The sequence below is a fragment of the Aulostomus chinensis genome, chromosome 23 (assembly GCF_037954235.1).
Source record: "Aulostomus chinensis isolate RoL2024-O1b breed Wild chromosome 23, RoL_Achi_v1.0, whole genome shotgun sequence".
Classification (NCBI taxonomy): Eukaryota; Metazoa; Chordata; class Actinopteri; order Syngnathiformes; family Aulostomidae; genus Aulostomus; species Aulostomus chinensis.
The window spans coordinates 8,541,591-8,567,688 of record NC_141342.1 but is presented as its reverse complement, the minus strand read 5'-3'; the positions used below and the strand labels follow the sequence as shown (position 1 = coordinate 8,567,688).

General features: G+C 40.5%; 1 protein-coding gene and 1 non-coding gene across 5 annotated transcripts in view; both read right to left on the bottom strand.

The window, feature by feature from the left end:
* rhbdf1b (rhomboid 5 homolog 1b (Drosophila)) overlaps positions 1-21,352 on the bottom strand; it is a 36,030-nt gene extending 14,678 nt beyond the window's left edge. For 2 of the 4 annotated variants that reach the window (XM_086195388.1, XM_086195391.1), the window contains exons 1-2: positions 4,695-4,815; positions 149-290 (exon numbers count right to left, since the gene is read on the bottom strand). In XM_086195388.1, coding sequence (XP_086051514.1) covers positions 149-290; positions 4,695-4,717 — 165 coding nt within the window. In that variant the 5' untranslated portion in view covers positions 4,718-4,815. Of the gene's footprint in view, positions 1-148; positions 291-4,694; positions 4,816-6,861; positions 6,904-21,031 lie in introns of those variants that run through there. The other 2 variants (XM_086195389.1, XM_086195390.1) reach the window with 2 other exon arrangements.
* Positions 21,353-24,195: 2,843 nt separating this feature from the next.
* Positions 24,196-24,285, bottom strand: trnai-uau (transfer RNA isoleucine (anticodon UAU)). The gene is given in 2 exon segments: positions 24,196-24,231; positions 24,248-24,285. It is a non-coding gene; the product is annotated as a tRNA-Ile (tRNA).
* Between the last annotated feature and the right edge of the window lie 1,813 nt (positions 24,286-26,098).

The following is a 26,098-nucleotide window of genomic DNA, read 5'->3' as shown; positions in this document are numbered from 1 at the left end:
AACCACTACAGAAAACACATGAACATAAAATAAAAAAAAAACCCGCCAAATTCACATTGTAGACCTATCTACACATTTTGGCTGTCTGATCATGTGTCAAGCCATTTACTAGGTTTCACCTAGTCTTGTTGATTGTTGTGTGTGTTACCTGTGTATGTGGGGGGATGTCGTCAGGTGTCAGCTGGATGGTGGGGATGTCCAGTTTGAGCCATGGTGGCTTCTTCCTCTGCAGACTGCTGCTCCTGCATCCTGGCTCATCCATGCTCACTGACTCTCCCAACACCTGCCAGCTGCATGACACAAGCAAACCATGACATGCATTTTTAAGACAATACAAATTACAGACTTCACATCAAGTGAAATGAGTGACATTAACCACCAACAGAATTGAAGTTTTTTTGTATTCCACTTTTTCTTGGCTAGTAGAAGCACTGATTGTTAGATTATCTTTTGTGTTGGTTGTTTTATTTAATGTCTATGACAACTCTTTTTTTTTTTTAAATAGATGCTTTCAGTGAGCACCTGTCTGTTTCCCCCATTTTCATAAGATTTCATACTTTAGTTCATGTAAGTGCCAACTAAACGATTCAAAAACAGAGAGAATCGCAATGGTTGATAGATAAAACGATCGACAGATATAAAATCAGTATCTTTATTCATGATAAAATTAACAGTTTCATGATTTTTAAGCAAATATGCCCAACTTTGACAGGTTGTATTTCTAAAATTTGATATGACACTTCCAGATTGACGGTTGAACAAATTAGTAGAACCTGAAATATGATAGGTGGTCACTAATTTCAGGCAGCACGGTGGTGCAGTGGTCAGCACTGTCGCCTCATAGCAAGAAGGTTCCAGGTTTGACTCCCGGCTCCGGCGCGGGATCTTTCTGTGTGGAGTTTGCATGTTCTCCCTGTTCCTGTGTGGGTTCTCTCCAGCTTCCTCCAGTCTAGGCTAAAGTTTCTTCAATCCAAGTGAGGCTCAAACTCACAGACCTACCAATGCTCTGCTGGCCACTGTCTTATGTGCACTGACCAACTGCACCACTGGAGCCTGGTTTTGCACTACATTACCGCCACAAATTGATGAGGATTATTAAGGTTCTAATTCCAACAGATACTTTTCAAAATAATCATAAAATTGGTGCTCATTTGTGAAGATTATCTTGAGAAACAAAATGTGTGAGTCTCACAATACTTTGAGTGCCACAGAATTTATTCGGCAATGATCCACAATCAAATGTAATAATCCAAATGGCTTTTCGTCAGGAAAACCCTTGGGGGTGCGAATATCTATGCCATTTTACAGAACTTTTGTGAGGTGATTTTTGTTTTTCGCATCATCCAGGAGAAATGTAAAAAACAAATTCCATTCTGCTTCTGGATGCTACTAAACATGAGCAAATCACGATCTAGTTTATTCTGATGCAAAAAAGCATCAGGAGGTCCCATAGATTAACGAGCCCACGTTAACCTGTCCGTCTGCTGCATCTAAACATTTGTTGTTTGCAAGTAATCAGGATAATGGGTAAAAGAAGGCTTTTGGAGAGAGATAGCTGTTTTCTTGCTTAGTCCAAAGTTTTCTGATAACACTACATTACTGTTCCTCTTCAAAAGTCCAGTATCAAACCACGGGGATGCTCTTCATGTCTTTATTTATTGATGAGACGATAAGCTTTTGGACTTGAATTTGTGTGTAAAACCAAAGAGATGGATACTGACTTCAGACATAGCAGGAATGTCATCAAAGAATGTTTGAAATAGTCACACTGTTGAAGTCTGTGGGTATTATTTTTGATGATGACCAGCCACCTTATCCACAAATGTAATTCTTTCATTGTCAGTTATGTCATTCTTTGTCACTTGTGCCAAAGTTTCATTGAGTTATTCTCCTTAAAGTAGGAGAGAAACCCCTGTACTACAGCCAGACTCAGCGGCAGTACCTTGAAGTTTATATTTGTTATTGGCCCAGGTTAAAACTTCCATGCGCAGGTTGAGGCTTGAACTCACAACCTCACCGCTGCTCTGCTGGAAGTGATATACAAGAACCACCTGCGGACCAATTGTGCTACTGAGGGAGCCTCTTAACACACAACTGGAACAATTATTTTCAATAACAGTATAGCTGAAATGCATTTATCACCCCAAGATGACACTTGGATACTCAGGGCCCTAATTCTCTCTGTGCAGAGATAGAACACAGTGGGGGGCCTTTACCCTCATTTAAGTGCACTCCTGATTTTTACTTTTAATGTCAGGATATTTCAAGGAAACCTGAGGAAAGCTGGTCACCTGTTTTTAAACTACCTTAAATACCAAATACCTGCTATTTTATTTCAGAAGACTATAAACCTTAGTTCATTAGTTTTATGTCTTCTATCACACCCTACTCTCCACTGATGACATTTAATCTGAAACATCTCTTTCTTTCTCTTTCTCTGATGGTTTTGTTATGCATGCCAAATAGAAGCCATTGAGAATTGGTGCTGGAACTGTGACTGAATAACAGGACATCTGTGAGGGGCTGGTGAGATCTTTGTAATGAGCGACCAGTGGAATTCCTGTGGATCTCAGCTGTGAATCACTCAGCTGTCAGTGAAAATGCAGGCTCCCCTCACTTGCCATAAAACCCTTAGCCAAACTTTAATCTCTTTCATCAAGCCAAGCCAAACAAGCAATGAGATATTTAACAGGAGGGGCTGGAAAACTTCTTGACTCACGTGAAGGGGATGGGGTGCCCTTAAAGACCTTGAGGGTGGAGACACACACACACACACACACACACACACACACACACACACACACACACACACACACTTGCACTTTGATAGTTGTTGTGATTTTCATCTGACTTTGAAAAAGTCTCATTTAAACTCTAAATAGTCAAATGCAATCCGTGGGTATAATTTTCTTCTGATATCTGTTTTTTTCTATCCATTTTCTTGTCAAATGCTTTGTCCCTTCAGGCAAGTGATCTCCTACATTTCCCATGGGGCTGTGACTACAATACAAGTATGAACTTGTATTTCTGAGTCAGAGGTGTGGTGTTGGGACAAATAAAGAATGATTGCTTGGCTATAGATGGAAGTAATGACACTGCAAGAGTTCAGCTTGTTCTCCTATGCAGTTCAGCAGAGTGCAGAATGCCTTGTAGCTTGCTTGTATTACACCAGTGAGATATGCATGTTTTTATGACAGATTTGATTCTACTTTTGTGTCCAGTTCAGAATGCCCAATGATACAATTTGGAAAATTAAATATCTCGATAACGAAATGAATTATCATTTAACATCCCGGAAGGAAATACTCAGTAATATAATCATTTGATTTTATGTTTGCCAAATACAAATATCAAAAGTTGAATAAATCTAAAAGCAGGATGAGTCTGTGTGGGACAGTATAGGTGCAGCTGAACATTTAAATTGCTCAATAACAAGCTGTTTCTGCAGAAAAATGATCATTTTGCTTATCAATTCCTACCATTTTCTGCATATTGTTAAAAATGTGCTTAAAAGCTTCCTGTGCCAGGTGAGGCTCAAACTCACAACCTCTGTGTCACTGGGCAATACTCAGAACCACCACATGCTAACCAGCTGCACCACTGGAGCTGATGCCGTCAACTCCATCTGACCAGTCATGTAGAATGACACTAGCGTGGGAACGTTTTGTCACCACAAGATGGCACTAGGATTCTGGGGGATCTCATCTACAATGTGCTTCCAGAGGCAGCCTCTGAAATGAGAGAACAGAAGGGGATGCCTTTCCTGCTGCCAATCTTTTCAAACAGATTTTTGGAAATTACAGTATAAGAGGTCTCTGAGTACAGCTGGCCGTTGACTAACAGAGAGAACCTGGCAAATCAAGCAATTGAGCCACAGAACAAAAAGTGAAAGCTAAACCAGTGTTGTTTACTGGCTAAAAGGTTTATGGTTAAAGGAAGGTGAGGGAAAGGGGATTTTCTGCTTAACTTGCTCAGTGAGAGACTTATGTCACCTCCAGCATAAGTTTATGTCGGCACTGAGCCTGCTGTACGTTTGCCATCTCAAGAGTTAGTTCCTTTACATTACAAATGCATTTTAATCATTACTGCTGCTTATTGGAGCCACATAACTGTACTCCATTGCTCTTTGTCTCATGAATAAAGTGACAAATCAAACCTCTCAATTATTAATCTGCATCCAGTTGGTTAGATATCACAAACAACAAGCTGTCTGCTCAGTTTCATGTAAAATACTCTCATAGATTAATTTTGTTGCATAGCCCAGATTAAAAGGGTAGTGCTCAAGGTGAGGCTCAAACTCTCAACTCTTACAACTGCTGGCATGATCTAACTGACTTTGCTACTGGAACTGTGCTGTAACTTCAACACACAACCTTTGTAACAACCTTAAGTTTCATTATGAAAGACATAAAATGCTGTCCCTCAGGTTCATTTGTTTAAATACAGTTTAGTTGGTGACTGTATGCATATAAGCGTTCATATGACGAACACAAACATACTGGCATGGGGCCAAAGGGAAGTTTCAACAACTTGTGTCAGTGGTCCCTTTGTGGTCACGTGTTTGCTTACTGTCACCAAGGATAAACACACCCCTGCAACAGAAAGCTTTCCCAGAACAATACATAACCACATCCTTTGCTTATGTTATGGTGATACGCACAAACAAAACCTGCACAAAAAATATAAGCACTCACTCGACAGGGACCGATTTCCACATCAGGATTTTACAGCACTCTGAAGGGCTAAAGAAGGGATGGTGCAAGGTCCAAAATCAATCTCCTCTCCTCTCATCTTGTTCTCAACATCCAACATGATCATGGTTTCTCTTTTTTATCTCTAGTTGAGTTTTCACGATAGGCAGATTAGAGGCTGTAATCCCTGTGCTTTGCACCACATGACAAGCCTGCTGTCAGGCTACAGAGCTTCATACCGACCCCTGCTCAGACAGCGATAGTGTTATGATGGAGTCATCAACAGCCGACAGCGACAGGAAGTGGTGTCTCTTACGTTGTGATAAACAAAAGTGTCTGTTTGTGAGATTTTAGGCTGAAACAATGCAGTTCTCACTCAACAAATTTATCTCTTCGATTACAAGCAGAGATGCACATCCAAACAAATTTTCCCCTCAGATTTACACGGTGAAGAAGCACCAAAACATGAAATATAAAGTCACGCTGCACCACAGTAGAGAGATCGGGGGTCTTTTTTTACACTGAAGGAAATAACCCATTTCATCAGAATTTGTTCATCTGACCAGATGTAGAAACATCCCACTACTGATAATGTCAAGTAATGCATGTAAAAGAGTGGCAGTAAATGTGGTAAACCCTGCAGCCTGTACTGCAGTGTCTAAAAGGGACTGCAGCTGAACAGCAAGGTAACTGGATCCTCTGAACATACTGCAGTGACACTTCCTGATATGCTGAGACACCAGCATTAACTGGCATCAAGAAACAACAGCTGTCAAAATCATTTCATATAGGCCAAACCTTACCCAGAGTAAGTATGTAAGTAAGTATGTAATACAAGTTACTTGCACTTCAAATGTAATCTAATGTATTTACTTTGCTCTCTGTAAGCTGTGTAAAATGGACAATTACCTGAGCACCTCCATGTTAATTGGTTGAGGGACTGAATGCTCATAGTAATTTGTTCGCTTGTTAGGGTGAATTTTTTAACCTACATGTTTCCTCATGTTACTTTCTCCAAAGATAAGGTTAACTGCTGCAGTGTTTTCTGAAATGTCACACTGTCACATTAAATCTGTCCCACTCAGAGATGAAAGATATGATGCTTCAGTTTGGCTTTGATGCTTATAAGAATGTGATAAGGAAAAGCATCTCGTGCCGATAAGGCAAGGTAGATGGCATTGAAGTTGCTTGCTTATTTTAAAGGGATAAATAATTAGCAACCTTGGTCTAATTAAAATGTCGGTAATATATGCAAATAATGTTAATTCTCCTCTAATAGATTGGTTTGGGAATGAGTCCTATAGGCTGGAAATAAGTAAAAACATCCCATTCCCTTGTCTCAAAGTCAATGAATTCCTGAATCTCTTTTTTGGCTAAATTCCCAAAATAAGGTTTGTGGTAACGCAAGTTACTTGTGGTAACTTTAAGATATTTTAACATTTTGTTGTACAGCATGAAATATCTCACTTATCTGCGCCAAACTGTTGAATTTCAAAGCTTACTGTGTGTGTTAAAAACAGCAGTCACTAACTCTTGGCTGAGAAAGATTACAGATGTTTTTTAGGACGTTAAATGTCATTCTGCCTAAAACGGAGGTGGCGCAAAGTGAGCTGTGATGATCGTGAAGTAATGTGTTTATGGTGTACTTTGCTCACTGCTTAACAATAGCCTTTTCTTCAAAATAATCATAAAATTGGTGCTGATTTGTGAAGATTATCTTGAGAAACAAAATGTGTGAGTCTCACAATACTTTGAGTGCCACAGAATTTATTCGGCAATGATCCACAATCAAATGTAATAATCCAAATGGCTTTTCGTCAGGAAAACCCTTGGGGGTGCGAATATCTATGCCATTTTACAGAACTTTTGTGAGGTGATTTTTGTTTTTCGCATCATCCAGGAGAAATGTAAAAAACAAATTCCATTCTGCTTCTGGATGCTACTAAACATGAGCAAATCACGATCTAGTTTATTCTGATGCAAAAAAGCATCAGGAAGTCCCATAGATTAACACTGAGTGCGCAGCATGCCTTCACCCTGCCGTCCCAACCGCCACCCACCACAGGACTACATTCAAGACTCTCATCTCTGCCAGATGTCAGTCATAACACATACTCTGCGTGTGTGTGTGTGTGTGTGTGTGTGTGCGCGTGCGTGTGCTTATACTTACACAAACACTCATACATGCTTCAACATCTGCTACAACAGCGGTCTGTTATAGGAGAAAAAAAAAACAATCAAAGATACAAGAGAATACAAAGCCAATTATTATTATGCGTTAGCATAATTTAGTTTATAATTTCCTGGACAATATAAAGAGAATGAAAAGTGAGCACATAAGCATAATTTATGTTAAAATTCCTGGACAATTTTTGTTGCTATTCTACTTGGACCTTGACTTTACATGATTATTCTCTTAAAGAAAAAGCAAGACTACATACTCTTTTCTCCTCTGTACTGTGCAATGGAGCTAAGGTCCACAGAGGCCTGCTGACTGATAGTTAGCTTAGCGCAATGAATGGTAGTGAATGGGAAGTGTTAGCGTATCTCCATCAGAAGTAATACGGTTTCTGCCTGCTTTTATATGGCAAAGGTTGTACATGACACTGAGACTTTGTAATTTTACAATCACACATCTGACTGAACGCCACTCTGACTCATCTTGTGGTGTCAGTCTTATTAAAGCAGAGAGCAAAGTCGTTCATGTGACATTTCTATATCTAATCACAGTGGTCAAGCTGATTTATGGGTTTGCAAATATCTTAATTTTTCCTGGTGTTCCTTAAAAATGAAGATGATATTTTCCCATGTTCCTGTCACAAAAAAAGGTCCTTGAAGCCTTTTAAATCCTGCATCTACCCCACTCCTTGGTAACATTTGTTTTTCTCATTCCCTTGTTGAAGAGGATAAACAACGATTTTCCCATCTGCCATGAATCCAAAAAACATCTGCCAGTGGGAAGAAACTCAACAGTTTCAGATTAGTTTTAGTGCAAAACAAGCATCCTCACCCTGTTTCGTAAGGCAATGTATGTCAAATGTAATGTCACTATATGGATCAAGTCACATATAAATTCCCTTCTGTCCTGATACTAGATGTAGTTAATCTATCTGGATTTCTTGTTGCAATACTAAGAAATAGATGATACTAATAATTATTAATAGAATGAAAATTTAAATATTCACATTATTTTATTTACTGCATGAATTTACTTCATTGTGGAAGCCATAAATCTGACTATACTGAATCTTTATCTGTTTAAAATTAATTGAAATGGACTGTTACTGAAACTGCATTAAATCATTCCCAAGTGGAAGAATATTTTGAATGTGAAGTTTACATATCCAAAAGATGTTTTTCTTCCAGATACAATATCCTTTGGTTTTAATACTGTAAAATATGAAGAAAAAAAACTGCTTCACTCTATAAAGATAAACAGAAGCTTTGACAATCAGAGAGGAACAGAGGTCAGGCCTGCATGCTTTACCTCTCTCTAATACTCAGCCATCTCAGCACGAAAGAGTTTAACTCCTGAAAACCTGGCTTTTCCTGATCAAAAAGCCTCAGATCTTTCAAAAGTGAGTAATATCTTCTGTCAAAAGTCATTAGGAGATGATTGAAGCATACTGTAGATTGACTAGTGGCCTGTGGGAGGTAGAAAAGGCATTTTGTCTAGTACATGTTCATATACGTATGGACAGGCTTTCTTTTTACACCCAGCCAATGCTGTTGAAGCCATTTAAGCAGGAAGACAAGATGAGGAAAGTCAAGTCAAGTTAAGTCAAGTCAATTTTATTTATATAGCGCCAAATCACAACAAAAGTCATCTCATGACACTTTACAAGTAGAGCAGGTCCAGTACCACGCTCCTTCCTTGAATCTACACCCAACAATTCTCCATGAGCAAGCACATCCTGCAACAGCGGTGACGAAAACCTTCCTTTTAACAGGCAGGAATGTCAAGCAGATCCAGGCTCAATGGGGACGGCCTTCTGCTTTGACCAGGGAAAGAGAGCAGGAGAGCGAGGCAGAGACAAACACAGATAATGGAGGAAGACAGATATACAGAGGGAAAGAGTGGGACAGAGATAAAGAGAGAGAAACAGAAAGAGACTGATGGACAGACGGGGACGTGAGCAGGTGGCGCTACGGATGAGGGGAGCCCGAAGGCTCCGGAGAAGAAGACGAGTTAGTAATACGTATGAGTATGATTTATGTATGACACATATAGGAGGACAGAGAGGAGGAGAGAGAAGCCCAGTGCACCATGGGAGATCCCCCAGCAGCCTAAGCCTACAGCAGCATATCTAAGGGCCAGCCTAAGCAGCCCAACTATAAGCCTGATCAAAAAGGAAGGTCTTAAGTCTGCTCTTAAAGGTCGAGAGGGTGTCTGCATCCCGGACCGAAACTGAGAGACGGTTCCACAGGAGGGGAGCTTGACAGCTGAAGGCTCTGGCTCCCAGTCTACTTTTAGAACTCTAGGAACCATCAGTAACCCCGCATCCTGGGAGCGAAGGGTACCAGCTGGATAATATGGGACTATGAGCTCTGTCAGGTATGAAGGAGCCTGACTGTTGAGGACTTTGTATGTTAGAAGGAGAATTTTTAATTCTCTTCTAAATTTGACAGGGAGCCAATGCAGAGAAGCCAGTACAGCAGAGACATGGTCTCTTCTACTAGTTCTCGTCAACACGCAGGCAGCAGCGTTTTGGACCAGCTGGAGAGTCTTTAGGGACCTACTAGTGGAGCCTGATAGTGATAGAAACATGTGGTGGGACCTTTTCAGCGTTGGTTAAAACCCCAATGCTAATGCTTTCAGCCATTATCATTAGAGACAATAAGTGTCAGAAATGATAATGCATTCATTCAAGCTCAAAGTAGAGTATGTGCAAAGACAGTGGCAAGGAAACATAACAACAGATGGAGAGAGGAAAAAAGCAGAAAACCCGCTCTGACGTGTTAGAAAAGATGGAAGGAGTGAAGGGGAAGACCACTGGGGTAAAAAAAGGGAGAAAAAAATGTTGCACCAAATCAAGAAGTGATGGAAATCCCCTAAAGGAGATGTCAAAACACTGCTAAAAGCTTACATTCTGTTCAAAATGTCTCTTGTAAAAAAAAAACTTCTTGTCAGGAATGGTGCTACTGGTTATCTCTATACTTTGTGGCATACTTCATTGCATATTCAACTTCCAAACATGCCAATTGGTTGAGTATAATGGGTTTCAGCATTGGTGCCAGGACTTGAGTAGCTTGAATAGTGGTTTTCTCAGCAGAGAAAGACATCTGTTTCCTGTCTGTCACTCTCTTGTAAAGCCTTTAACAGAAGCCATTTAATGCTGCTGTGGAATAATGTGAAGAATCAGTGAACCATCAAGTAGACAGAGCTGTGAGTAAAGGTTGGCGGGCTGTTTAAAAACTGCTTGAGCAGCAGGTGCAACTCTCAGTGGAGCCTATTTTTCATCTTGAACCTCATCAAAACTGCAGACATACACGACTGTGCGAGGGCTGAGCACTGAGCATTGTAAATATGGCACAAGCTCAAAAAGTATTAAATAGTAGCTCCTGTATGGAAAGGTTTGGGGTTTTCAACCTTTCACCATTACTGCTTTGTAGGCTTGTCAAAAGTATCAGTACCCAGATATTATACAACAATACTAAAAATTATTAATCAGATAAGATCCATCCGTCCTCTACCACTTAGCCTGTTAAGGGTCACGGGGGGGCATTAGCCTATCCCAGCAGCCTTTGGGCAAGGGGGGGGGGGGGGTTCACCCTGGATTTGCCAGTTGCCAGTCTATCACATATAGACAAACAACCATTCACACTCAAAGCCACACCCACAGTCAATTCAAAGTAATAATTAGTCTATTCCCCTCTTGCATGTCTTTGGACTGTGGGAGGAAGCCGGAGTACCCAGAGAGAACATGCAGACTCCACACAGAAAGACCCCATGCTGGACCCGGGCTCAAACCCAGAACCTTCTTGCTGTGAGGCGACAGTGCTAACCACTGCACCACCGTGCCGCCAATGGATAAGATACTCATTTGAAAAGTATCGATACCAACGGCGCTGTCTTCGCCTGTAGTTGACACACAGCTTCATCAGCCCTGCCACACACAGACTATCTCTTTGCTCCTCCCCTCTACTCTGACACCTGTTTTGTTAGGAAGTTTGTGCCTATAAATGACAGGCGCATCTTCTCCATTGTGAAACCGTTGGCCGAGGCTATTTCCTTATATTTTATCCAAAAACACTGATCACACACCCACGCACGCATACACACACACACACACACACACACACACACACACACACACCTTCACTAAGAATAAAACAAATGCTTGTAAGAATTTATATGTCATTTGATACATAACACCACCGTCCCCACTCAAACCCCCACCACCGCCACCAAAATCTTACTCTGAACTCTGTTCAAAACTTGACAGCCCTGTACAAACATATACAGTCCTTCACCATGACTGACAGTGACATTTAAGGGTGAGAAACACATAGTCACACGTGTGAAGTGGCTGAAATGCATGTGTCACACGGTGAATGTGAGAGATTGAGAGCCCTGAATTTTAATAAACGCCGACAAGCAAACACCTTAATGTCAGCCGCTTAAATCACGTTGTGTTGTAATGTCATGTGTTGTAATAGGTGTTGTTGTAAGACATTATGAAACATATTTTTTATGCCTATTATTTTGTAATTTTTTGCCGGTTGTATCGAAAATGGTATCGAGTATCAAGTTTTTTCCTTGGTATTGGTATCGAATATTGAAATTCTAGTATAGTGACAACCCTACTGCTTTGTAAAATTGCTTGCACTCAGCTCAGCCACATCAGTGTGTTGGTTCTTTGTCCTCAACAGTCCTGTAAGCCAAGTAGTCCCAGAGTATTCTTATGCTTCCCTAGTTATTCACAAGAAGTGGGGATTAAATAAAGATGCCGAATACATGCCGAGGCTGAGGAACTCATCTTTCAATCTGCTGCATCTGTTCTGTTAAAGAAGTAAAGTGAAACTTTCTGGCTTGGATCTCTACTGGAGTCTTGCACTGCCCAACTTGATGGAGGGGTGTAGCACGGGTCAAGGTAGAACCAATCATATTTTAGGGCAGATCACTTCACACAGCAAAAAAGGAAGAAAAAAAAAGAAGCAATTTCTGAGTGCCCTCTAGTTCATTGATATGTTGCTACAGATACAGTAGTGCAGCACAGGTGATCACAACTCTACACCCCTTTAGTACCTCAGTATTGCTACGAAGACTAGCTGTTGTGTGAGAGCAATTAGGTTTAGCTTAAAAAAAAGCTTTATATTGTGATATAGCTCCAAACTAACATAAAATTAACCCAAATTGATCAATTCTAATCACAAAAAAAAAAAAATCATTCAACTTTTTGGACAGAGAAAACTTGTACTATTAGAAGTTTTGGCACCTTTTAGCACTCAGGGACCTGTGAGTTCATGTCCTCAACATAACGCCCTGGAATACTGGGGTAATGATAGCTTTGTTCTGAATTGTTCTGTACTGTATTATGTGGTTATTGTGCCTGCTTAACTTTTATACTTTTTCCTCATTCACTGTCAGTGAACACTGTTTTCCATTGTCCTTAAAATGATCCTACAAAATCACTACAAGAATGGCCACAACTAAAGGAAGTTGAATCAAGGCCAACTAGACTTGGTTTAGAGGAGGTCGTGGCTCTCATTCAAGGGGCTGCTCCAGAATTGAAGATTTGATTCAAATCATCTTTCCTTTGAATCTTCACCAACTAGAGTGGTTCCTTCCTGTTTAACAGTGTGCACTCGTGCATATTTATCAAACTGACATAGAACAGTAAAAGCAAGTTCATACATGCGTGCTATTTTTGCAACTGGGATGAAATAGAAATACACTCCCCTTTTCTCCAGTCCCACTGGATATTGGCGTTGACTGAAATAAAAAAGAAATAGCTGGATGGAGGTGTTATTTTTCAGTGTATTTTGATTTTTTACTCTCAGCACTATCTTCCTCTACAGAAGAAAATTGAGATCTAAACAGAAGATATGAAGTGGCCATTAGTGATCCAGTGAGCTGTGGGGTAGTACCTCAGTATAAGGAACTTTTACACCAGAGCTGTAGCACTCTCCCATCAATTATACAGCAACTCAACAGTGCACTAAAGTAAGTAGCGCATCATTGCGGAGGGCTACGTACAACCCTCTGCCAAGAACTACAAACTGACTTGATACATCCACCAAGAATGACAGAACAACAAATAACTGTTATGAAAAAAAGTTTGAATTACAAAGTTTATACAATTGTGTCTTGAACTGCTATTTTTGCTGAACTTTAGCATGACTTTAAAATCAAAAGCGGTGGAAAAGTCACCTTAACTGATTTCAGGCATTATCACCCTTAAAATAAAGGTGGTAAAAGAGAGTTCTTATACCAAATATAGAAGGGAGGATTTGGTAACCACATGTTGACCTGAATTTAGTTGAGAAGGGTCATTTCATTTTCAGACAGACCCAATACATAGCTGTTTCTCACAAAATAATGTTGAAAACTAATCATGTCCTACTGCACCTTCCCAGCACCAAAACATAGATGGACAAATAACTTTTGTTCGATGCACCTGCAAATGCTGGTTAAGTCTGTCTGTTTTCTTTTCTACACAAGAAAACCTGGTAAACGATGTTGTAGAAAGCAGCATGGAGGGTAGTCACAGTGTTTCCTCTCTTTTGCTCCAGACTTTTTTTCCAACTCAACATCACGCAAACTTTGCTAATGGGAAAATAACAAGGTGAGGCAGTCTCATAAATACTTGTACAAAAATGTAATAATACTGACTTCCTATCCATCCAATCATTTTCTATACTACTTATCAGGTGAGGGTTGGGGTGGGGGCTGGAGCCTGTCCCAGCTGACTTTGGGCGAAAGGCGGGGTTCAACCCGTGTGGGTCGCCAGTCCATTGCAGGGCCATCAGGAGCAATTAGGGACTCAGTATCTTGCTCAAGGACACTCAACATGGTCACCAAGGAAAGTGAGGATAAAACCAGCGACCCCTCCATTGCTAGACGACCACTCTACCTCTGAGCCATGCCGCCCCTGACTTCCTATCCATAGTATAAATTTTAACAACATTCTATTACAATGATGGCCAGGGTAACTATTTTAACACGAGACTGATAAACTAACCCGCAACATTTCATCATGTCCTTCAAATACAACTTAAGCTGTACAGAAATGACTAGAGAAACCCTATGATTTGCAAAAGAAAGGTAAAAGTTCAAAACCCTTGCTTCCTATTAGCGGCAATGAGGTTTTTGTATATATTTTATATTTTAGATTGAGGTCATGATTGACAACGTTGAAATGCACACCACATTTCTATATTAATTGGAATATGAGAATATTTCAATTGTCTACAAGTTATGTTAACACTACCATAACCTGATTAATATCATATTCTCATATACCTGCAAGATCAGGTGAAAAAGGTGACATGTTTTAACCAATGCCCTTTTCGTGGGTGAAGAAAAATATTGTGATTTTTCAACATATAAGAGTCATTTTTTTGGGCACTCTGAAAATTAAATAAATCACCTGACAAGTACATCAGGCAAACTTTACTTAATTCAAAGACATGAGAAATGTTTCATTACTGGAGGACACAGTATCTGATGTGCCATCAAATACAGCATAACACTGTCACAAGTACCCCTACTTTAGCAACAACCTTTGGCCAAGTCCCCATTGAGTTTACACGGTCATCCATTAAATCAGAGCATCAGTGAGTCTTCTTTCATCAATGCTGCATGTTCATTTTTATTTCCCTTGAAACAATGACAATGGACGTTAAGTGGTTTGTGTGACAAAGCCGAAGCAGGAGTTAGCCTTGACCCAAAAAAAATGATTCCCACAGGTATAGGTTTTACAGTGAAGAGGATATCGATTAAAGGTTTTCTGAACTGGTTTCACATCAAAGGGAACTGCACTGCCAGCCCCCCACACCCCTCAAAAAAGACCTTGTCATGATCCTAGTGAATGACATGTTTTGATTTAAAATTGAGAATTTTACAGAGAAAAACGCAAGCTGCATGTACGGTTATTTAAAACCAGAATAAGAAACATCCGCGATGGAGTGTTTATCCAAAAAAAAAAAAGAAAAAAAAAAAGAGGGAAAGCCAAGAGTTGACATGCTGGACAAGAGACCACCAGTATCTCAGCTGACCCTCATATGAAACCATTTCATGTTAGCTGGAAGGTCGCCATCAAAGAAGTGTCTCATCAAGTACGGTCTTACTCAGAGACATGAATAGGCCTCCTCAACAATCATTCATCCCTCTCACAGTTTCTCCGTCTAGTGTTCCTCGACACAGCCAGAAAAGCCAAGCTGTGAGCTCCAGTACAACAGCTTCCTCTGTTGGCTGGCCTTGTATGAGAAGTTAATGGTAATTGCCTACAGATGCCATATTTGAGAACGATAGCAGAGGGAGTGAATCAGCATTGAAAAGAGTATTTAGATGGAATAATGGAGGTCGTAATTGTGGTTCAAAGAAACAAAGAGGAGTTTCTTCACAATCTTCATAAAGATGTCTGAATTCCCTTATGAGAAGTCTGGCTGGCGACAGCGTTGTCATCACTGAAGACGTTAGGAAGCACGTATATACCACATTATGGGTATTATGCTATATATTTTATTTACTTAAATTCCTTTTCGACAGCCAGTTTACAATCATCCATTTTTTTGATGAATTGAGTTGAAGATGAGTTTAAGAAAAGATGATAGAATCCCATTCAAAATGTCAAAATGCATAAAATTCAGCTTCAACAAAGAAAATGTTTCCTCTCCCAGTGGGTTACCTGGCTTTATGGAAGTAGCAAGTCCAGACTACTGATAGAACCAAAACTAGTTAGCAATTTGACTTGGGCGTCACATCCAGCTAGCAAGGCCTTTGACAATATTTTGGCAATCTCTAAACCCTTCAGCAATGTCTGACAACCTCGCCTCTGGGAACAAGGGCTAATATTTTAGGGTTTTAAGTGTAGCCAGCAGATATCTGGTCAGTCCATGGAGCAATTTGAGATGTTTGTGTGCAGTTGAACGATGACAAATAAGAGCTAACTGTTTTAAAAGTAGCTAGTTCATGCTCAGTTAGTTAAAACCTCTACAGCGGCTTTGCTAAATCATCCAACTACATCACTTACACGCAGAATCTGTTCATAGAGATTACTTCAACACTTCATACACCACACGCCAGTTTAATATCAAGAAATTTTCTTTTTTTCTTGATTTAATCTGGACATTTTGAATAAAATCTCCACATTTTTACTTTTGACAAAAAAAATGATATGTCCACTTAATTTTTGACACGCAAAATGAAAAAACAAAAACAAAAACGGAAACATTTCAGCTTCAAATCCATGCCTGGTCCAAATGCTCTTCTCTAAATTCCAATCACACACTGAAGCAACCACATGTAAATGCATCTGCACAACTTCATCACCGCTCGTCTACCCTTATTTCTGTGATCCCCTCGTGACCTCGCAGCGACCCATTGGCCCATCCTACCTCCGTAAAGAAGTGATCCAGTGTTGCACTCAACAATCTGTCTATCCTGCATTTATTCATTAACTCTCAATCCCTGCAGCAGTCCTATTTCAATTAAACAACACAGTAGGGAGTGATGACTCCCAGCATGGTGAAGATTAAAATCATATTGTGCAAATGAAAGAGGATAAGTAGGACCGCAACTATAAGTTCATAAACATCCCACAGATATACTTGGCATGTGTATTTTTCTGAGAAGTAAAAAGAGTGTATAAACATTTTGGGGCTAAACTGCAACTAATTTGCGTGAATGATGGTGTAGTTGGGTAACAGGTGTATACGTGTGTAGCTGTTGTGCAAGGAAGAAAAAAAAAAACAACGGTTAAAATTGTTACAGATGAAAACAGAAAAAAAAAAAAATCACTGAAAGATGAACCGAGTAAGAGGATTAAATAAATCCCTGTTCAGATCACAACGGATCAAATCAAATCTTGATCATTTTGTCTTCAGGATAAAACAGAGGAAAACAGCCGCCTTTAGTCCTGCCATCTCCCATCAGTCTGAAAAGTGACTCAGGGAACACAGCACTGTCCTTGCAGTGCTAACAGAGATGGGCAATCGACACTTCGAATGATATTTCATGGTATTTTTTTGCAGTACTCAAACAAATTGAAATCGTACCTTAAAGCAGCTTTGGCCACACGTCACATCAGCATACAGTTTTGAGACCAATTTAAACATAGATTTAATAAAATGTACCGTAGACCTTTCTTTGAATTGCTATGCATGAAGCCCAATGCACTGTGCTACTCTGCAGCCAGTACAAGTCAGCTCTTTGAATTACAGTGCTGCATGGCATGCATACGAATACAATACCAGAATACTACTGTTTAAAACTATGGAGCCAAAAGAAAGGCTTGTCTACAATAGTATATATGTAAATGATACTGATTGATTTATGGTGGGTATTTATTTGTTAGATCAAATTAATTTTCTTCTGCAGTACCGCTTCAACACAGCTACCACTGCTCCTGGCTTTCTGCATGGAAGACATGTTGACCTACATCTGCAGTAAGACCTGTACTATGGAGGACTACCTCATACAACATCAAATCAATAAATCAAAAATACCTTTTTTTGTTGAAATTCCATATTAAAGCCCACTTAAATACCATGCGTACCCCACAGAATTAGAATTAAGTCAAGTATATTGTATATATCAACACACTTACACAGTTTAAAGTATACAATATTTCAAAATAATCCGCTTGTAGCAGAAAATTTAAAGTATAGTGTCGTGAAATGAATAAATATTTGTTTTTGTAAATTTCTCCTCATGTCACTTTATAAATGATCAGATAAAATTCAATAGATTCTGTAACCCACGCTGCAACATGGATCTAATAATCTGGAGTACACCCATCAACTGATGCGCGTGCACACTGACTAACCAGTCAACACAGAATTTCAGAGGCATCTTTAAACACTGTTAACATGGGTTTGGTTACAGTGTGATAAAAAAAAAAAAACTGTGCTAAGCAAGAAGCGATCCTTTGAAATTGTGGCTGTGACATGCATGGATCCAAGCAAAAAAAGGCAAAATACTTAAATAATGTAAAATATCTCATATGTTTAGTCTCCACTGCATTTGAGTTTAGCCCGTGTGCTGATCAGTGCTTCATTTCATCCTGCATTTCAATAGGTGGGTTAGTTGTCTTACATGTCCCCCCGTCTGTTAAGTATTTTATTGTTTCCCTCATGTTTCATGTCTTGTCTTCCTGTTTTATTTTCTGATGTCACTCCTGTCTCTGTTTCAGGTTCCTGTCTGTCCTGCCCCCTCCCCATCTGTGTGCACCTGATCCCTGATTGTGTTTCCCGCATCTATGGCTCATCACTCCCCAGTAGTCCTACACATATTCCCCCTTTGTGTCTTGTCTCGTGGCCAGTTGGTTGATGTATTGTACTCATCTTCCAGCACTGTTTCTCACAGCCATAGTCACAGCCTTGTTGTTTCTGAACCTTGCTCGTTTTTTTTTTTAACCACGTCTTTTCCCTATCGCCTTTTTGGATGCCTCTGCCTGTGTTTATTGATCTCCCGTGTACCAACCTCTGCCTGTTAATAAACCCCGCTTGTCTGATCCCACCGATCTGTGTCCTGCTCATCCTGCGCTACGTTCATGACAGTTGTCAGGTTGAGTAGTTGAAAATTGTAGCAGCAGTCACAGTGTGAGATTATCATCCTAAATTTCAGACAGTCAAATGTTTGTTTTTTCGTTGGTCAAGCCACCATGACATCATACTGCTACCGTTGTTGTACTAATACTATTCATGTTTATTTCAAGCATCTTTTAGGTGAGAGTGAGAGAGAGTTAATCTGTGGTCATTTTATCTGGATGACTCTTAAGGTTTACAGACCTTATGTTGAGCTGTTAGCTGAGCACAATGAGCTCTGACAGGTCACGGTTTCTGGAGAGTACAGAGCTATGCTAGGTAGCTTATCTGTCCCCCTTAACTGTTAGCTACATCTCATATTTAACTACAAAAGACATTCCAGCCAGCAGCAAACATGATTTTCCCATATTGGTGACATATTATAACGTGCTTTAGGAGCTGTGATACCAAAACTTCCCTGAAGAAGTACTCCCTGCCAGTGGAGATTGCTAGCACATTTTATCCACTCCTAGCTTTCAATGAGAAATCACAATCTCAGCCAACAACAACTTAAAGCAGGGCCACCATCCAGGACCAACATCCCCCCATCATCCTGAAATATACAGCTAGCTCTGATGTCTCTGTAGAGGTTCCCCCTCATTTTTGTATATGGACAAAGAGACACGCAGACAAACACCACAGAAACATGACCTCCTCAGCCAATGACGTTACGGCAGAAGTAAAAAAAAATAAGCATAAAGTTCAACTAAGAGTAACAGAAAAAGAGAGAAGAGAGTGTAGGAGTAAACTTTAGCTATTTGTTGCTTTAGTCAAGCTTCCATCAGACCTTTCAATCAAATGTCGTCACTGGTGTATCCTACATAAAAGGAAAACTTGTGCAGTTACACCTTGCAGTACAAAACACAAGAAAGATAAACAACAAAGTTTGAAGTTTCTGGAGAAGATTCACTCAGGGGTTAAGCGCCATCAAATATGCATCCCAAACATGCGAGAGGGTTTCCTGTTAAACCAAACCAGTTTTCAACCCAAATGCACATGCTGGAGGTCTAATAAGCATGAAGGTGCATTTCACTTTAGAGAGCAAAAGCCCAGAAATAAACCTGCTATTGTCACTGAAGCTTCTCTATCAAGCCTGTTGGAACACGCCAAACATGGCGCGCTCAGGGGAGGAAGACACAGATGAAAAAATACACTGAAAGAAAAATGCTACACACACATGCTCGCATATGCCTACCAGATTACTCCTCAAGTGACAGTTAAACCAAACGAAACACTTTCCAGGATGCAGTCAGCTTCTCGCTTAGCGTGTGTGCTTTCTAGTTATGCGTTTAGACTATGAGAGGCACTTTCAGTTTTAATTCACATCTACTAGTCAGGGGATGTTTTATTGCTAAAATGAGATAATTTGTCACACCACTTGCTGTATCATTAAAAAAAGATTAGTTTTAGTTTCTGGTCAAGATCGAATGTGATTTTATTTTTCATTCTTCTTTTCCATTCCTTTAATGATGATTGGCAAGAACTAGAAATAATAGCAACAGAATTTAATCAGCTTTTTGGGGCTGTGGGATAATCAATTAATAACTTAGTTTTTTGTTTTTTTTTGACAAAGCTAATTCCAGCTTTTAAAAGACAAGGATTTGCAGCAAGGAGTTTGTTGTGGTTCTTTACAAAACAAGAAAAATCTCACCCAGTGTATCAGGAAGCTGATTCAAAGTCACATTACAGCTGTGAATGTGATGTCATGTATGTTGCACTTGAATCTAATTAATCTAAAACATACAAGATGCTCCTACCAGTGTTAAAAGAAACACTGTGTCAAGCAAGACTTGATGAAAATTGCACTTCAATTTTTGTGTTGTGTGTGTACCATGCACAACTCTATCTTGCTTTAATGCAACATTTTGTCGATAAAATATATAGTCTCTCTTTCCCACTCTATCTCTCTCTCTCTTGCGCGCACACACACACACACACACACACACACATGATTGATTAGCCAGTAGACAAGGACAGTTGCTAACTCTGCAATCCCACAGAGACAATTGAACTACTGACCCATGTCATCAAGGATTTGTTTCCACTTCCTTTTTGGAAAGACGGTAGGAAGCAGAGTCTTGGACCAGATTACAGGAGCACCCTCTCTCTCTCTCTCTCTCTCTCTCTCTCTCAAACACACACACACACACACACCTGGAACATTATATCACATTTTGTACTTGCTTCAAAAGATTAGTGGCGAGGGTTTGAACCTGTGACCGGGAGTGCACAATTACACACACACACACACACACACACACACACACACACACACACACACACGCATACCTGTTTCTCCCTCAGGCTCTCAGCAAATTCTATGTGACTCCTCACAAGACAACCAAAGCACAGGCTTCTCGAAAAAGAATGTGTGAACACCTGCATTAATTGTATGCTTAGCTTTAGCAGGTGCTGCTTGGCGCAGGTCCCCATCAGTCTCGGGAGTCCCCACCCTGAAACCCAAAGTGCTGCAGCGCCGTTACAACCTTGTGAACGAGACTGAGATGCTGGCAGCAGCACTGGCTATATTCTGTCCCCGACACCCGATATGAGACGACACGACTCCGCAGCAGTGTTTCTCTGCCTACCTTCAGACAGAATCCGGCTCAGTAGCGATGGATCCCCCGATGAGAAGCAGCAGACGCCGGTCACTCCATAAGTTATCCCTGCCACATCGCGCGGGCACGAGGACGACTGGTTGTACTACCAAGCGCGTGCTCCAGATGTTGTCGAGGGCGGTGTTCGCGCCTCTAAAAACGTACCAATATCTCGCAAATAAAGCCTTCCTACAAAGTGTCTTTGTCTTCCACGCTCGTCCGTACTAGCTTTGAGTTTCGACCAAACTGTGGTGCCTCTCCCGGTCCACCCACGTTGCCGCTGGGGGACAGGGCACCGACCGACTGTGTAATGACTGATGTGCTAACTTCATGACTACGCCTACCGGCGGCACCAAGGAGCTTTAGACAGCTCAACCTGCAGCAGAGCTGCACACCAAGTAGCTAGTGGTGTTCTGTCTTTACTTTATTCAGTAGATAATAAATATTAGTAGATATTAATCAAATGTCTCGATAAAAGAGACAACAAATAGCTTTATGAGTGTCTTTCTCCCTAATTTAGTCCATGGGTTTTTTGGACTCTTGACTTCAACTTACAAAGTGAATTCAGTTTTATGTCACTAAATATCAAAATCCCAAGTATAGCAGAAAACAGAATGCATGGCTTGATGGCAGGATTGCCCCCCCCCCCCACACACACACACACACGTTTTATTGTAGATTTTTCTCCGCTGCAAATTAAGCCTAAAAAACTAGATTCATCTCTTGTTATTGCACCTAGATTACCTACAGAATTGATGCCTGTGACCTGATTGGCTCTGTGGGCATAGAGGCTAAAAATCAGCTTCAGGTGAGGCTTGAACTCTTAACCTTGGCATCATTGAGATACTCTCTCATAGAACAGCTGCAGGAGCTGGCTGCACCACCAATCTTGTTCTCCAGACAAATCAACAACCTACAATCTGTCTTTTTTTTTGGTTTTGTTTACTATGTGGCATAAAAACATCGGGCGAAGTGAAATGTGAAGACGAGAACAGCAGTGCTTGTAATTGCTTTTTATAATGTGTGTGTATAATATCTCAATCAGTTTTCTGTTGTGTCATCGCCAGATAACTTCCCTTTCTTGTAACGGTTCAAGCATGGCTGTTCTCACCTTCCATACATCTACACCGCACTGAGCACCATGTTTTTTTTCTGCCCAATTTTAAAGATAAATTTTAAAAAAAGATCAAAAAGTAATGACAATCACGGCTATTCACAGCAACTGAATGCTGTGGCTGTTAAAAACACCGCAAAGACATTTTGGACTTTTCCACCAGAGAAATATTAGAGGCTGCATGAACAAAGCAGAAATCCAGACGCAACATGAGGGGGAAGATATTGTCAGATTTGACCTCACTAGCGACAGGTTTTCTGTCCATTTTAGCCTCACTTGTCTGAGTTAATAGTCGTGTTCATAAGTACCAGAACAAGATTAAAATGCTATTTACCTTCTGAATATATGTAAATTACTTACAGTGCAGATTTGATGTCAGGGACCTGATCGGCTGTGTAGCAAGGTTAGGAGGCTCCAACTCACAACCTCAGCATCACTCAGACTCTGTGCCTTAACCGATGAGGCCGTGGGAGCCCACTGTGAGCTGTCAAATCTATTAACACACAGTAGAGCACAGTTTAACTACATGACTCATTCCGGGCATATCTACAAGCCGCAGTCATGTTTGCCTTTTATTTGCAATGTGGCAGAAAAACACAGAATGGGTGAAATGTGAAGATGAAGGCAGCCATGCTTGTACGAGCAAAGAGTCATTTGTCACTAGATTTAATCAGAAACAGCTCGACATTTTGCTACCTTTTTTTTCTTTTTTTTTTCTTTGCATGATGAGCTTTTTATTATCAGTTGTCCTTGGTGGACAGATGATAAGTCTGTCTTTATTTCCTTTTTAAGATAGTTAAGCAGAGTAAAATCGTTCCTGTATGATGGTGCTCCGACTGACTTTTTTTTGTGTTTTTGCTTTTCGGCTCGATTACAGTAGGTCAGGATAGGATAATTGCCCCATGGTGGACTGGTAACCTGTTCAGTGTGTACAACACCTCTCACCCCATGAGAGCTGAGATAGGCGCCAGCAACTCACGACCCTGAACAGGATAAGTGGTATTGACAGCGGATGGATGGATGGTTAAGCTGCCAGGAACTCCTTACATATTATGCTGCCATTATCTGACGTGAATAAGTGCTTGAGGAAAATATTGTTTACGTGTTCATATTTGCTGCACTTCACTTCCTATTATCCATCGTCTTCTATTTTGGCCCGCTTTGTTGGTGAGGAGCGCCTCGGCACAGGTGGGCAGTGTTTCATTTGCATTTGAATGGTTTCCCCTGCGGGGGGTTGGTGTCCTATTCCCACAAATCCCCTTAGATCATCTTACCGTCCTCGCTCACTACGCAGCAGACGACCACCTTTGATGGGTTAATCTGACCCCTGCCTCTCATCGCCACCACCTCTCATCAAGTGACAGTCACAAGTGAAAAGCTACAGTTTTGTATGATGGTTCCTGTCTGTGGTTAAAGATGCGGTCTACATACAAACCTCACCAGGTGTTTCTGGGTGTGGTGAGGATGGATTTCTTCTGTTGGTGGTGAATGAAAATAAGGCGTTCTTTGGAATGGTGACACAGATTCTCGCCTTGAAATAGTCTACTTTTACACTGTATATCTTAGTTTATGATGTGTTTACTTGTTTTTTTAATACTGTATTTTATACTGTTGGCCTTTGTTGATTTGTAGTGCGTAAGCAACCGGAGGAGAGACACACAATACATTTAACTCCACGTTGTACAATATATGATGTGCATGTGATGAAAAAAAAATCTCATTCGGTTTGATTTGATTGATTTGAAATAGAAATGAGTATATGAACATCAACAATATTTTTGAGCAGTTTATGTTCGACCAGTTGCCTTTTATCAACAAAGACAACTCACTAAGACTGAAATGAAATTTTTTAAAAAACACGGCAGATTTAATGCTGTTCTGAGTGTTCATAATGCTCTTCCCCTATAATGCCTGACTAAATATGTCGAGGAGTTACATATCTTTCAGATTAAAATATTCCTAGAGTAGCAAAATAGCTGATAGCTTTTGTTTGAGTCAGATTTCTAAAATGTTTATCACAGTGTGACAAAGGTTTGACACCTGCTCCAGGTGAGGCTTGAACTCACAACCTCGGCATCACTCAGTTACTGTCTTATAAGTACCGCGCGCTGACCGATTGCGCCACTGGAGCTCCTGGTAAAGCTGTTCTTTACAAATTACTAAGCATGATGAGATATTTTATACTGAGCTATATTTTAGGAAACTTTTTACCTTTTCTCCACGACATTTATCTGAATCCATGTCACTAGTGACTGAGAAGAGTAGTAATTGTAGTAGTCGTAGTCGTAGTTGCATTGACAATATGATAAAACGCGATGAAGATGAACTACTTTAAAATGGGCCAACTTCAAGAGAACACACTTAGAGCAGGACATGCACTCCTGATCAAAACCTTTGGCAGGCAATGTATTGAAAACAACAATTTAACTGAAATAGGCTGTTCATCAGCTGACCAAAAGTTTAAGACCACAGCATTTAAAAGCCAAAATCTGTGCAAAAATTTGGATTCCATGTCATTGCCTGTCAAGTAATCTCACTGTCAAGATCTCTTGATGGCGAGGGCAAAAAAGCTCACTGTCTTTGAACGTGGTTGGATTTTTGAGCTGCATAAACAAGACCTCTCACAACGTGCCATCGCTGCTGAGGTTGGACACAGTAAGACAGTCATTTTGCATTTCTTAAAAGATCCTGAGGTTTATGGAACAAAAAAACCAAGTGGTAGACCCAAAACAATCTCACCGGCGCTGAGCTGGAGGATCCGAATGGCTGTCCATCAAGAAATGGGATGATCCTCGTCCCAAATTAAAGCCATTACTGGTGCTGACTGCAGCCCAATAACCATCAGATGGCATCTGCCTAAGGAAGGGCTTCAAAAAAAAAAAACATCTTCAAAGGCCACGTCTCAACGCCACAAAACTGCCTGGACTTTGCAAGGGAGCAACAAACAGGAGACATTCAAAGGTGGAATGACAAGAAACACCTTGATGGTCCTGATGGCTTCCAACGTTACTGACAAGACAAGGAGATGCCACCTGAGATGTTTTCTACACGGCACAATGGAGGGGGCGCCATCATGATCTGGGTTGCTTTTTCCTTAAATGGAACAATGGAGCCCCAGGTTGTGCAGGGGCGTCAAAGAGCAGCTGGCTATGTGGAGATGTTGCAGCAGGCATCCTCATGACGAAGGGCCCTCGTCTGTGTGGTAACGACTGGGTTTTTCAGCAGGATTCACAATGCCCGTCTGACCAAGAATTTTTTCCAGGATAACAACATCACTCTGTTGGACCATCCTGCGTGTTCCCCTGATCTAAATCCAATTGAGAACATTTAGATGGATGGAAAGGGAAGTTTACAAAAATGGACATCAGTTCCAGACAGTGGATTTCCTTCATGAAGCCATCTTCACCACTTGGAGCCACATTCCCACTGGCCTTTTGGAAACACTTGCATCAAGCATGCCAGAATGAATTTTTGAAGTGACCAGCAATAATGGTGGAGCTACTCATTACTGAGTCAGTTTTTCACACTTTCATGTCTGTTTTAGGAGGTTTGGGGGGGGGGGGGGGGGGTTGAGCTGTGGTCTTAAACTTTTGATCAATTGATGAACAGCCTATTTCAGTTAAATTGTTGTTTTCAATAAATTGCCTGCTCAAAACTTTTGGTCTCTTGTTCCCTTTTCTTCTTTTTGCATTTGAGGCTCTACTTAGACCCTGAAGATCCAACAACGCAAAATGTAAATTCTTGCAATTTTTTAACTGGTCTTAAGATTTTGATCAGGAGTGCATATGACTTGATGAGAGGTCAGTGGTTTGAGAATTGAATGCTTCCAAGCTTTGGAATACACCAATATCATAATGATTGTATACATTGAATTTTGCTATTTAAGTAAACTAAATCTCAAGTACTTGTCGACTTAAAAAATGTTATAAAACTTCTGGTCTCTT